Source organism: Metopolophium dirhodum, chromosome 1 (genome assembly GCF_019925205.1).
Source record: "Metopolophium dirhodum isolate CAU chromosome 1, ASM1992520v1, whole genome shotgun sequence".
Lineage (NCBI taxonomy): Eukaryota > Metazoa > Arthropoda > Insecta > Hemiptera > Aphididae > Metopolophium > Metopolophium dirhodum.
Window position 1 is genome coordinate 10,253,472 of NC_083560.1, and position 13,558 is coordinate 10,267,029.

At 46.4% G+C, this 13,558-nt stretch overlaps 1 protein-coding gene across 1 annotated transcript; it reads right to left on the reverse strand.

Annotated features, from left to right (window-relative positions):
- Positions 1-1,814: 1,814 nt before the first annotated feature.
- LOC132949765 (piggyBac transposable element-derived protein 3-like) lies at positions 1,815-2,540 on the reverse strand. The gene has a single exon (XM_061020869.1). The coding sequence runs from the start codon at positions 2,538-2,540 to the stop codon at positions 1,815-1,817; it is 726 nt and encodes a 241-aa protein (XP_060876852.1).
- Between the last annotated feature and the right edge of the window lie 11,018 nt (positions 2,541-13,558).

The following is a 13,558-nucleotide window of genomic DNA, read 5'->3' on the forward strand; positions in this document are numbered from 1 at the left end:
TGTCCCAGGGAACTCGGAGGTCCTTGGTCATTTCGCTAGCACCAAGCATGGCCTGCCCCGAGCCCTTGTGATTACAGTTCAGTTAACTCGAAGCTCTAGGGCTAGCTTCGTTAAGACCGTACCCCGCCTGCCCCTTTCCCGGACCAGATTAGTCAGCCAGTTTCTCAACGTGACTCGTCTTGGTGCGGCCGGTAGCAGGTGTGTACTTGTACTGGTCAGTCTACACGCCTGGTTCGTCGTGACCTGGTTGGGCCGTCCTTGCCAGGCGGGTGAGCGCCAGTAAGTCTTCACGGGGTTACCTCGATGCCCTTTCAGCAACCTAGGTCAGACCGCTCCGGGGGCCCGCCTGCCCCTCCCCGACCGGCGGGCGCTTCACCCGTGGGGGCGCGAGAACACCGGCTCGGTGTAGCCGGCGGTCCCCCCAGACCTGCCCTCGCTCTGCCGCCTTCAGAGTTTTGGCGGCCTCGTGTTGTCTGTAGCGGTCGGTTTCCGCTCAGCAGCGGGGGATCCGAGCCCCCCGTCGCCGTCGTCACCGCAGTTTCTTTAGCCGTTCTTACGGCAGCGATGGACCTTAGTCCCCGCTTCCTCGTTTCCGCCTAACGTTACTAAGATGTTACCTGCCCGTAGGTCAGGCATGTGGTTCCTGACTCCGCCCACTCTTCGGTGATTTCAGTCTTACGGTAACAAATTGTGCTTGTTTTGACGACAAACTGTGTTTGCCCGCCCTAAGGGTGGTGCGTTCAAGGTTTTGCCACTGGTGGCCCCCAGCCGTCGAGGTTGGTTCCGGCGCACAACACCGGAGTCCTCTCTCCAGAGCTGGGTCATTTGTAAACGATTGACTGAATCCAGATCACCGCCCCTCCGCCGACCGAGTCTCCAGTGCGCTTTCCCATCCACTCGGTTTGATCTCTCCCGCCAGGAACGCATCTTTGCTCATAGCTAATGCGAACCATCTATCGGTCAAGGTACTCATGAGGGATGTTCGGAGAAGTAATCACCCGACGCGACGCCTTAACACATTTACGCCCAAGGTTAATTTTTGTGAATAAAATTGATTTTTCTACTATAAACTTATATTATTGGAGCCAAATGTGATTGAATAAATTATAAAAAAAAAAAATTATATACCATACAAGAGTTATTGAGTGTCCTATATATAGGACACTGGGCATATGAACAATTATAAATATTATTATGTTTTCATATACAAATATACCAATAAAAATAATTGAAATTTAATACTTTTAATTGATAATTAATTATTACACGTTATATTTAAATTATGATAATGAGAGGCTTACAATGTATATTTTTTGAATTTACTTAGGTACATACTAACATTATTTTGTGTGATATAAAACGTTACATTTTGCGTGGACACCAATATTGCACTTCATACATCTTGTCGTTGTTTTTTGATGACATTGACCACACCGTGTTTGAGAGTCTTGGGGAATCAAATAATGTTCAAATTTGTCATATCTTATTTCCATAATAACACTGGATGGTTTGCCTCCACTTCTTCCTGGAGTGGGTTCTGTCTTGTAACGTGTCAGATATGAAATAACTATGCTTCTTCGAAATGCCAATTGATCCATTTTATTTTTATTATACATCCTATGAAGCTGCCATGCATTTTGAACGGCTAAGTCTATAATATATAGAACAATAGAAGAGTACCATTTTTTACCTCTGATCCCAATACGATATTGTGATATATTTTGGTCCATTCGATCTACACCACCCATATTTTTGTTATAAACAGAAACGATATTTGGTTGTGAAATCCGTAATCTTTTTTTTTCGGAAGTAGATCAACGGTTTGCCACAGAAATAGGATCTGTCCCAATAGTATTTGAAGCTAAGCAAACAATGTTATTATCACGCCAACAGCAAATAAAAATTGCATTATTTGAAACAAAACTACAGCTAGACCCTCTTGGTTGTTTTTTCATTTTTCCAAAATCAATTGGACATTTCATAACTCTGTTTGACCGAATTGTACCTGTCGCGCGAATGTTGATAGATTTGAGCTTTACCAAAAGAGTGACACCCGTAAAAAAATTGTCAAACACCAAATGATATGGAGCAGGTCGATGGTTTATAATTTGGTTAGCATAAGCTAAAATAACAGATCCTCCTAATCCGACATCTGTTTGGTTGAACCCGGTATTTTTTCCTTGGTAAGGAGAGATCCATAATGCATATCCTAGACGCAATGTCCCAACCCACACTTTAAATCCAAAACGAATTGGTTTTCCTCGGATAAATTGTTTGCATCCATGTTTACCATAATATGGCACCATGGATTCATCTATGCTATGAAATTCTTCGTGAGGAGCGTGCATTAGGAATCTAGTATTTATCATAGTAATCAACGGTCTTATTTTTGCATATTTATCAGAATTATCCAAGTTGTTGTTGTTTGAAAAGTGAAGATTATGAAATATATCGTCAAATCTATTTCGCCTCATAGCATTGGACACTAAACCATTATTTGTATCAGGGGCCTTTTCCCAGTACATACGTCGCCGAGACATTTCATTATACCCAGATAATAAGAGAATTGCAATAAAACATTTCAATTCATTTTTTGTCAAGTCCAAGGAAATATTTTTAGAAGAAGCATAAATGTTTGTATATTGTACAATAGAATCAAAAACTTGATCATCGAAAAATAATTCAAAAAGTTCAAATGTCGCAAGTGAGCCATATTTTATTTTACTGTTTTCATCTGGACCCCAAAGCTCTGATATTTTAGGAGTCTCTAAATCTCCTTCACGCTAAATTTGAGATGAATCTTTTTGACTTTTTTTCATGCCCACTACAACCCGATTTTTTTTTGTAGTCACAACTTTTTTTTTTTTTGATTCGTAATAATTGTCGGTGTTGAGAATTTCTTTCGGTAAAATAACATTAGCTTTCAATACACTAGCAGGTAAATGGTTTATATCACCTGTATGTTCATCGTTATCGGAGTCTTTGTCAGTAATATTTTCATCCGGAGGTTCTAAGAAAATAGTATCTTCACTCAGCTCATCTGCTTCCAGCAAATTTATAATATCATTCACACAAAGAGATCTAAAAAAAATATACATATTAGGCTACAGAATATCCCAGTGACCTACATGTAGAACACTAATATTTAAACGCAAATAAATGAAAAAGTATGTGGAATAAATTAATTTAATTTATAAAAATATAAAATGTAAATAGTAATATATATGATTGTATGTGTTTTATGTATAAAAAAAAAAATCTAAAATATAGTTCACTTACTTTGACGATGAAGCCATTTTTCTATTTGAACAAGGCGGTGTACAAAATGTTACTAACACGTAATAACGTTCGACTATACAACGCAAAATAATATCATCGGGTCGATTATTATATTATCTAACAGCCTAAATCGATAAAATGGGGAAAATTCTAAAAATAAAACCGATAGCAATAATTATTTCCGGTGTCCTACATATAGGCCACTGGGTGTATATGGGTTAAGCGTATAGGAGCTAGCGTCGGCCTTCTGTGATTCTCATCTCACGCACTTCAGTGAGACGCTCGTCAGAGACGCCATGATTGGATCTCGTGTCACCGGTTGATTCACGTAATCGACCGTAAATGGGACGATTGGCTCGGTGTTAGCAAACTTTCTAAGTCAGTATCCATCCACCGGCGACGTGGACGCCCCGGCCATCGGCAAGCGCCGCGGTCCGTCAACCCCGCGGCCCCCAGCGAAACACACAGGCCCCACCTCCTTTGCTGTGGTTTCGCTAGATAGTAAAATATAGTATATGGAAATTGATAAAAATAAATATTAATTAATATTTAAATTTGAAATACATTAAAAAAATTATTTTTTGAGAAATATTTCAAAAAAAAAATAATTTTTAACGGTTTCTTAAATACTGGGTATACTGTATGATAATAGATACTTTTTAAAGGTATTTTTATACAATAACGTGTCACTGTTAATAAGCGAACACATTGTATTTGTTATCGCCCTATGTAGGGGATACCCGAAAGGCCACTGGACAAGTAGGTTGGAGGAGTGGCTGTCCCGGAAGTCAGGACAAGTTACGTATCATCTACCTCAGGTGCTGTCTGGCCACGGATGTTTCGGATCTTACCTTCACAGATTCCACCTACTGGATTCCGACGCATGCGCACAGTGTGGCCACTCACCCAACGATCCGGAGCATGCGATATTCAAATACGACGCGTGGGAAAATTGACGGCTCCAGACGTGTGGCGAACTGGAGGTGGAGGAACTCCGAGCGGACAACCTGATCCAACTCATGACATCAACCCCTGAGAAGTGGAAGCTGATCGCTAAGCTGGTGTCTAGGATCATGGTTACCAGAGAGAGGGAAGAACGGCGGCGCCAACACCAGCCACGGTGAACCGGAGTGCACTCGATAACTAATATAAACTAGTTAAGACATTTATATTGTAGTCGGAATGACAAATTTGAGAGGATAGAGCCTCTCGTTTTTTGTATTTACGATGTTTAAGGTTGTTCCTAGGGGATTGTCCTAGGTTTCAACCTTCTGTATTGTGTACTATATTTTGTTGTTAAATAAACGACTCTCTGCCTACCCCCGAAGTAATTCCAGCGGAAAGTTCCGGGGGTAGCAGAGGCTCAGCCGATTATTATAAAAAAAAAAAAAGGTTAGGTTAGGTTTGGTTCTCCCCCGATGAGACCCACCTTGCCGCGGTGGGGGAGCTTGCAGGCCTTTAACCAGGTCTTACCAAGTGGTCTCACACCCGGCTCTGGCCTTAACTGTCTGGAGTCGGAGCCTTGAGAACCATCCCTGACCTTGGTTGGTTGGTGGTGGTAGGTCGGAGAAAACCTGCTAGCTTTTAGCAAAGCCCCCCCTGGAAGGAAACCAGGTAAATAAATAACTGAGCTGGCCCTGGGCTTAAATGACTGGGGCTAGCAAGGCCTGAGCGAGCCTTCCACCAACGGAAAATCGTGTCCCTCAACCCCCAACTCGTCACGGGGGTCTCTTGGCACGGAGGTAGGTTAGGTTAGGTGTTCACGAGGACCCTGTTGGGCACCCGCCGCCCCCAACAGTATAGAGGCTTACCACTACACCGGGCTCTGTAGTGGCGGACGTTTACTTCCTTTGTTCTCGTGGGAACCATATGGAACAAAAAGAACCAAAAAACAACGGGTCATCAACCGTCCAAGTGGTGAACGGATCACCAGCTGATAAAGTGGTGAGCGAGAGCCAAGCCGCACAAGTAGGGAGCTCCAAGCCAAAGGACAACCTTGCGGAGGATGCTGCGGACGCAATGACCAACGACTCCGCTCCTTCTCATAGATCACTGAGAGAGCTTAATGCAAGTCTCACGACTCAGGATGGGGGCTACAAGCTTCTGTAAAATAAGATTTGCAGCGCAGACGCGAAGGCAGCGATCGACGAGGTCCTGGAAGTGATCGCAGGCCTCAAGGCGAGTCGGGATGAAGTCCACAGGGCCTTCAATTCTATGGTCCAGCGGATGCCTAGTAACCAGCTACGGAGTGCATCGGCATTAGAAGCAGACGCAAATAAGAGCAGTGCTACATACACGAGCGTGTCGGCACAGACAAGTCTTGGGAGTGAATACTTCACAAGAGCAAAAAAGTCCAATGCCGGGACACAGACAGCGAACACCGCTACTCCTGACGCCGGGACTAAAATAATATCCACAGCAGAAAGGGAGACGGATACGCCATGTTGGTGGGAGGCTGGCCCAAAACGACAGCAACAGCCAAGGAAGAAGACCCCGACCGAAAAGCCCGTAGACAGAACCGAAATGCACGAGGCCTCGGTCGAAGTGACTGAAGCAGAATTCCAAGTAGTTAGGAGCAGGAGGCAAAGAGGCAAAAAGGGAACAAACAAGGTACCAAAGGACCAGGATCTGCCACAATCGCAGCAGCAGCCCACGTGGAACCAGGTGGTTGGAAGAACCCGCAAAGAGAGCAAGAGGAATCCTCGCCAAGCCCAACAACAACAGCGACGAGAAGAGCCACGAGCAAAGACCAAGCATAAGAGGAAAGAGGCTGCCAGACTGGTGAAGAGTAGGACCCCAAAGACTGAGGCTATAATGATAGACCAACTGGCCGAGGGAGAAACCTACGCCTCTGTAATGAAAAGAGTTACTGCCATCGACCTTAACCCACTCGGTGTCACGGTGAGAGGTGCCAAACGCTCCAAGGCAGGCGGCATTATTATTGAAGTAGACGTAAAGGATGACGCCGACAGGCTTGCAGAAGGGATAAGGGTGGTCGTTGGAGCAGCAGCAGCTGTTAGGAGACCGACAAGAAGCACCCCAATTCTTATCCTGGACGTGCCAAACTGGATAGAGGAGGCGGAAGTGATTTCGCAGCTGGTAAACTTTGACAGCAGTTTCGGGGACTGTCAAATCAGAATATCTGATAATCAAGGAAGCCGAACAGCCTTTTGTAGAATACCGATGAAGGTAGCCTCAAAAGTGGCAGACGCTGGTAGAATCCGCATAGGCTGGGCGATGTGCAGAGCCAAACTGTTGGAGAGGAAGGATAGGGTGTGCTATAAATGCCAAGGGACAGGACACGTAGCCGCGGCTTGCAACTCAGAGGCGAAGCCGAAACCGTGTTTCACGTGTAAATCTCTGGAACACCTGGCTCGAGAATGCGGTGCTCCACCAAGGGAGAAAACCAAACCGACGTGAAGCAGGACTCCGTCGCTACAATGCGAGGAGCCTGAGAGGAACCCCCCTCCAAATGATTAAATACATTCAATGCAACCTGAACCACTGCAAGGTGGCTCAGGACCTGCTCGATCAGTACATGGTGGAGCAGAAGGAAGACGTCGCCCTCATTAGCGACCCATATAGAGTAGACGGTTCCTCAAGCGCATGGTATACCGATAGCGGACTAAAGAGGGCGGCAATACACATATCGGGAGGAGGCGTTACGATTGGCAATGTGGAGAGTGACGTAGAGTTTGTGGCAGTGCGTTTGAACGGGGTGCAGGTATACAGCTGCTATGCCTCCCCCAACAGACCACTAGACCAATTCCACAACTTTTTACAAAGACTGGAAGACAGCATCAGAGCGGCTGGAATACGTCGGGCGGCATCGATATAGACAACCTCCACTGTGGCTTGCTGGTGGCAAAATGGTTGGAAGATTGCCAAGGAACTCTCGATGTAGCGTCCAAAGCCCAGCAGTTGGAGATGAGAATCACCGCGGCTTGTGACTTCGCGATTCCGAAACGACGTGCCCCCAGGCATGGGAAACCCCCCGCCCACTGGTGGAACGCCGAGATTACCCTCCTCCGAGCAAACTGTGTGAGGACCAAACGCAGCAGAACGAGGTTGGTAGCTCGGATCGCTCGTCTACGAAGGCAGGCATCAGTCGACTTTGATAACGAGCGCGCAGAGGCAGAGCTGACTAGTACGAACGACGCTTATCGTGAAGCAAAGCGCCAGCTAAAGCATGAAATTCTTCGCAGCAAAAAAGCCTGCTGGACGAAGCTCATCCAGTCCGTGGACAACGACCCGTTCGGTAAACCATACAAAATAGTCATGCGTAAGCTAAGAGGGCCCCCTGCTACTAGCACAATGGAGCCCGAAACACTTGAGGCAGTCATCAGTACACTATTCCCCAGCCACGATCACAGATAGGAGAAGCTGAGAGAGGAATCGGTCGTCGAAGAAGTATTCACGCAGAGTGAAGTGGACAGCGCGATAGCTAGATTTAAGTGCAGGAAGAAGGCCCCGGGGCCTGACGGGATCACAACCAACATCATAGGGGCAGTCCACAGGTGTGATCCCAGCCTTTTGCTGAATGTCTACAACAGCTATCTCCTTAGCGGAACATTCCCGGAGATATGGAAGAGGTCCAGAGTGGTACTACTTTGGAAAGGCAGCAAGCCGGAAAGGGTACCGTCATCATACCGCCCACTCTGCCTGCTTAATGACATGGGGAAGGTTTTGGAATTCCTCCTCGCACGGAGGATTGAGGCGCATGTCACGAGCCGGGGCGGCCTTGCAGCAAACCAGTATGGCTTCAGAAGCGGGTTATCAACTGATGATGCCGTCACAAAACTGCACACCACCATACTCACCGAGAAGAACAAAGGGAAATTTTGTCTAGCTGTGTCCATCAACATAAAAAATGCCTTTAACTCGGCGAAGTGGAACGATATAATGGAGGCTCTCCACCGATGGGAAACACTGAGGTACCTGGCAAACATGTTCGATTCCTACTTTTCGGAGAGGGTCGGGTCGATTGAAGCACCGTCCTCGCCAGGTGGGAAATTCGAAGTCCACATCACAGCAGGAGTACCGCAAGGGTCAGTCGTGGGTCCCTTGTTGTGGAATATTACGTACAACACAGTGCTGAAAGAGGAACTCCCTCAAGGCTGTTCACTGATTGGCTTCGCCGACGACACGCTGGTGGTGGTAGCAGCAGAGACTGTCACGGGTGTTGAACAACGAGCTAACCAGGCGCTCGAGAAAATATCCAGAAGAATCGGGGACCTTGGCCTTGAAATTGCTGCAGAAAAAACGGAGGCAGTGCTTTTTACCAGTCGGTATAAGTATGCCTTACCGAACATCGAAGTCTGCGGTGCGCCGATAACCCTGACAGACAAGATGATATACCTCGGTATTGTCATCAACAAGTCTTGCATGTTCAAGGCCCACATAGCGGAGGCGGCACGGAAGGCTGACAGGGTAGGAGCAAGCCTGGCAAGGCTCATGCCGAACGTCGGTGGCCCACGCGAGGCCAGACGGTGTCTTCTCGCATCCGTCGTGCAGTCGGTACAGCTATATGGGGCGCCGTCATGGGCTCCAGTGTTGGACTTTACTCCTGGAAATGTAAAGCTCCTCAACAGGACGCAGCGCAGGGTACTCCTTCGGAAGATCTGCGCCTACAGGACAGTCTCCAAGGCAGCAACAAACGTCCTAGCAGGCATCCCGCCGGCGGATTTGCTGGCCAGAGAACGTGAGGCAGACTACAGGAGAAGGTGGAGTATAACAAACGTGGCAACTGGCACCGAGCCCGCATACCCAACCGTAGCACAATGGCAAAGGGGATGGGACGTCAGCGACACCGGTCAATGGACTAGAGCACTTATACCTGATATATCCAGATGGACAGCGAGGAAGCATGGTGAACTGAACTACCACCTCACACAATTTTGCTCCGGGCACGGGTGCTTCGGAAAGTACCTGTGCAGAATCAAAAAAGCGGAGAGCACCGAATGCGTGGACTGCGGAGCCGGGATGGATGACCCAGAGCACGCCTTCTTCTCGTGCGACAGGTGGTGGCGACAAAGAAGGGAGTTGGAAACGAAGATCAACGGGAACTTCACTCCACAATCCGCCATCGGAGACATGCTGAAGTCGAAGCAGAACTGGGAGGCAGTGAATCAGTTCATCGACCTCGTCCTATCATCGAGGGAGAAGGAAGAGAGAGAACGTCAACGTGGACCACAGGCAGCTAACGTTAGTTAAGGAAAATTATTGTAGGCCGAAGGCCAAACCCTGATAGCGTAGGGCTATCTGTTCTGTTTGTGAACCGCAAATGTGGTCTAAATTTATATTCATTTGTAATAATTTGTAATTTGTGACCAATAAACGATGTGGGGGAGCTGGCGAACTACCTCACCGGGTATTTCCGCCCCCCCACGATACCGTAATAAAAAAAAAAAAAAAGGTTAGGTTTGGTTAGGTTAGGTTAGGTAAACAACAGCAGCGACCAAAGCAGCTGCAACAGCAGCCAAAACAACAGCAGCGACAAAAGCAACCGCAGTAGCAACAGCAGCAGCTACAGCTGGATCAAAAGCAACAGCAACCCCGTCAGCAGCATGAACCGTGGCAGCAACCTCAGGAGCAGCAGACCCGGAGTGAGGTAGTAAGTAGAAGAAGGAAGAAGCCACAACAACCAGCTGACCGGCAACCATGCTCAGCCATCGACAAAATCACTTTGCTACGGAGGAGGGCCCCCAAATCTATGGCAGTCACTATCGACCACCCGACTGATGGAGGGTCGATGGCAGCCGTGATGAAAAAGGTATCGGGCTCGATCAACCTTCAATCCCTTGGCGTCAAGATCCTGACGACAAGAAAGACCCGGGCGGGAGGTATTCTTCTCGAGGTCGAGGGGATCGAAAAAGCCACGCTGTTAGCCGGGAAGATCCGGGAGGTGGTAGGAGATTCGGCCAGGGTCAGGTTACCCGAGCCCCGTACGCCCGTTCTACTGCTGGGAGTTCCGGAATGGGCAGAGGCAGAGAACGTCGTTGCCGGCGTCATGCAGGCGGGAGTCACCGGTGTCACCTCCGAGAACGTGACCATCCGCAAGAACTCCGGTGGTAGAGGGGAGTTCGTCGCGAGCCTCCACTTGCCACTCAAGGACGCCATCACGCTGGCGGAGAAGAAATCGGTCACCGTGGAGTGGACCATGCTGGCGAGGATCATGTCGAACGTGGGCGGGCCCCGAGAGGATCGACGGCGGCTCCTGTCGTCGGTGGTGCACTCCGTACTCCTGTACGGTGCCCCTAGCTGGGCACATACGCTGGAGCTCGTGCCAGGGAACGTTCGGACCCTGAACAGAGCTCAACGGAAAGTTCTTCTCCGGTGCGCTTGCGCGTACCGCACCGTCTCCGAGGCAGCCACAAACGTGATCGCATCAACGCCGCCTGCAGACCTCCTGACAAAGGAGAGAGAAGCGGCGTTCGACCGGAGGCGGGCCCCCGCGGCACCCACGGCAGGCAACGATCCGAGAACCAGCACCATGGAGGCATGGCAGGAGAGATGGTCGACGGAGGAATCAGGAAGCTGGACCAGGCGGCTGATCCCGGACGTTCGTCCCTGGTGCGCCAGGAGCCAAGAGCTGATGACGAACTTCCACCTGACGCAGTTCCTGTCGGGACACGGATGTTTCGGCCAGTATCTGCACAGGATCCGCAAGTTGGACAACCCCAGGAATGTGGACTGTCTCGCGCCAGTGGACGATGCGGAGCACGCGTTTTTCCTGTGCGACAGGTGGTGGCGTCGGAGAATGGAGCTTAAAGCTGCAATCAACGACCCATTCACTCCCGAGACCGTCGTGGGGAAGATGATGGAGTCACGGAGTAACTGGACGGTGGTAGAGCGGTTCGTGAAGGAGGTGCTGACGAAGAAGGAAGCCGAGGAGATAGAACGGCAGCATCAAGATTAAACCATATAGTTAAGTCTACTTTGCTATGGGCCGAAGGCCGTTCTTAGATGGTGTAGGGCCATCCACTCCTATGTATATAACAGAATGTAAATAACATTATACATTAATATTGTAATATGTATTTTTTTTCAATAAACGATGTGGGGGAGCTGATGAAATTCCTTAGGGTGTCTCCGGCCCCCCACGATACCGTAAAAAAAAAAAAGGTTAGGTTAGGTTAGGTTAGGTTTGCGCACGGATATAATAGTAAAAACGTTGGCATGATACATGCAATTTTTACTGAATATGTATATTATCATTTTGAAGTGTGATCCACCGTCGAATGACGTTAAACCGTAGGTATTGGTGTTAAATAAGTAACACGTAGATTACGTATACTAAGATTACCAATTTATTAAATTAGACACTTGTTGTAACAATGTATATAATGCTTTTATAAGTTGATATTAATACTAAATATTTCAATTAAACACAAAAGAATTAATGTATATATAATTAATGTAATGAATCTATATAAATACTGACACTGAGAGAGGTTCTGATTAAAACTATATGAGGCTCTGTAATAAACTATAAAAGATGCTCTGACCAGTAACACGGGTGTTACTCACTCTTTCGACCTTACACGACTGCCGTCCGCCGGGCGAGGCCCGCCGCAACGGTCCGTCCAGGCCTATAAGAATGTGCTGACCCAGCCCTTTCGGTCACGTAGACCATCGTGAGAACCGAATCGGTCACACACTCGTCTTACCCCGAGTCAACACATTTATCCCTATATATGTATTACATACATACATATATATACATAGTACATACATACATACATACATACATACATACGCGTGCATGCATTTACAACATACCCCCAGCGTTAAACTGGAGCAGTCCCTGCGACCTTAATTACTACTCCATAAATTTCTTACACTACGGGTACACCTAGTTACAATACCGCCACATGGTGTCTATAATGCTTAAACTTACTTAATTTATTCTACACTTAAGGCAATACATTTTTTTTTTATACAAACTTAAGGGTTAACTTGTTCATTGCTTGGAATATTGTCCGCTACCTCTGGACTATACATTTTTATGACCTGGTTCTTAAACTTAACAACAACTATACTTATGGTTAGAGTTATGAATAATATGGATATGTACATAACTGTAAAGTGAAATTCAACTTTAAATATAAATAGAGGTTCCAATGCCTTACGTTGGAGGTTATTTATTTCGATTGCCTTATGTGCTAAAGAGTTTAGATTTTCTATTTGGTTTAAGTTTGAAAAATTTTGGGGTAATACAGATGGTAGAATCTCTGCTAACAGAGAGATTACACTGACTTTTGGATTTTCTGGAATTACGTCTGCTTGTACATTTCTAATGTTTTTATTTAACGGTACGAGTACAGAATTTTCTGTAAAAATTTCACATGACAATGAGGTGGTCAACCTACCCACGCCCGAGATCTCCACGGTATAGCTTTGCTGAGGTTCTAAACAGGTAATCGTACATGTGTGTGGTTGTGCATAGTACAACCAAGAATTGGTTTTTGACAATCGATTCCAAATGGGTGTGTCTAATGTTACAAATTTAATTTTACAATTTCCTAATGTCTTTTGCGAGTTATACAACCGTGAAATTTCACACAAGCTAGATTCCGTTCGGCGGTGTATTGGTTGATCACCCTTACAAAGAGTGTATAATTCTAGCCTAATACATAGTTACCATTGACTTAATTCTAATACAAAAAAAATGTTCATTATTATTACTTAAAGCAAGGTAGTCGACTTCAGGGTCAATTAAAATTACTGTATCTTTATCGTATGGAATGGGCAGAGAAACGGGGTGATACATAGTATATTCTCCGTTACTTACCAGAGGAATACCTATGGAAAATACTAAATGGTCGTCTCTATGGAAAATTGCTATTTCCGAGATTCGAATAAGCTCTGTTAGAGATTCGGTGTTTACTACTAACGGGAGGGTGGTTCCTACTGGAAGATTAATTTTTATTTCCCTTAATTCTGTAAGTAGTTTGCTCGAAGTGAATACACTGGTGTGAATCTTGCCATCCAGGGCAGAGTTAACTATGGACATTAGATTTTGGGTTTCGTAGGCATATTGGTTTAATATAACCTCAAACAGGAACGATTGTTCCAGTAACCTTGACCTGAATTCTACCTTATTGAGCTTCTGGATGATCTGCTTAGCTTGTTCTTGTAAAAACTCACAGTTTTCCTCGAGTTTCTGCTGGTGTTTAGACAATTGCTTCATTTGATTTTCTGTTTCCACCTGAACGATTCTAGTCCTCTCCGGAATTAAGTTTAAATCCTTGATTTTGCTCTCGCTTAATGCCAAGAT

Excerpts from the sequence above, each read along its gene's own strand:
- LOC132949765 (XM_061020869.1), bottom strand. The coding sequence starts at position 2,540 with ATGTCTCGGCGACGTATGTACTGGGAAAAGGCCCCTGATACAAATAAT.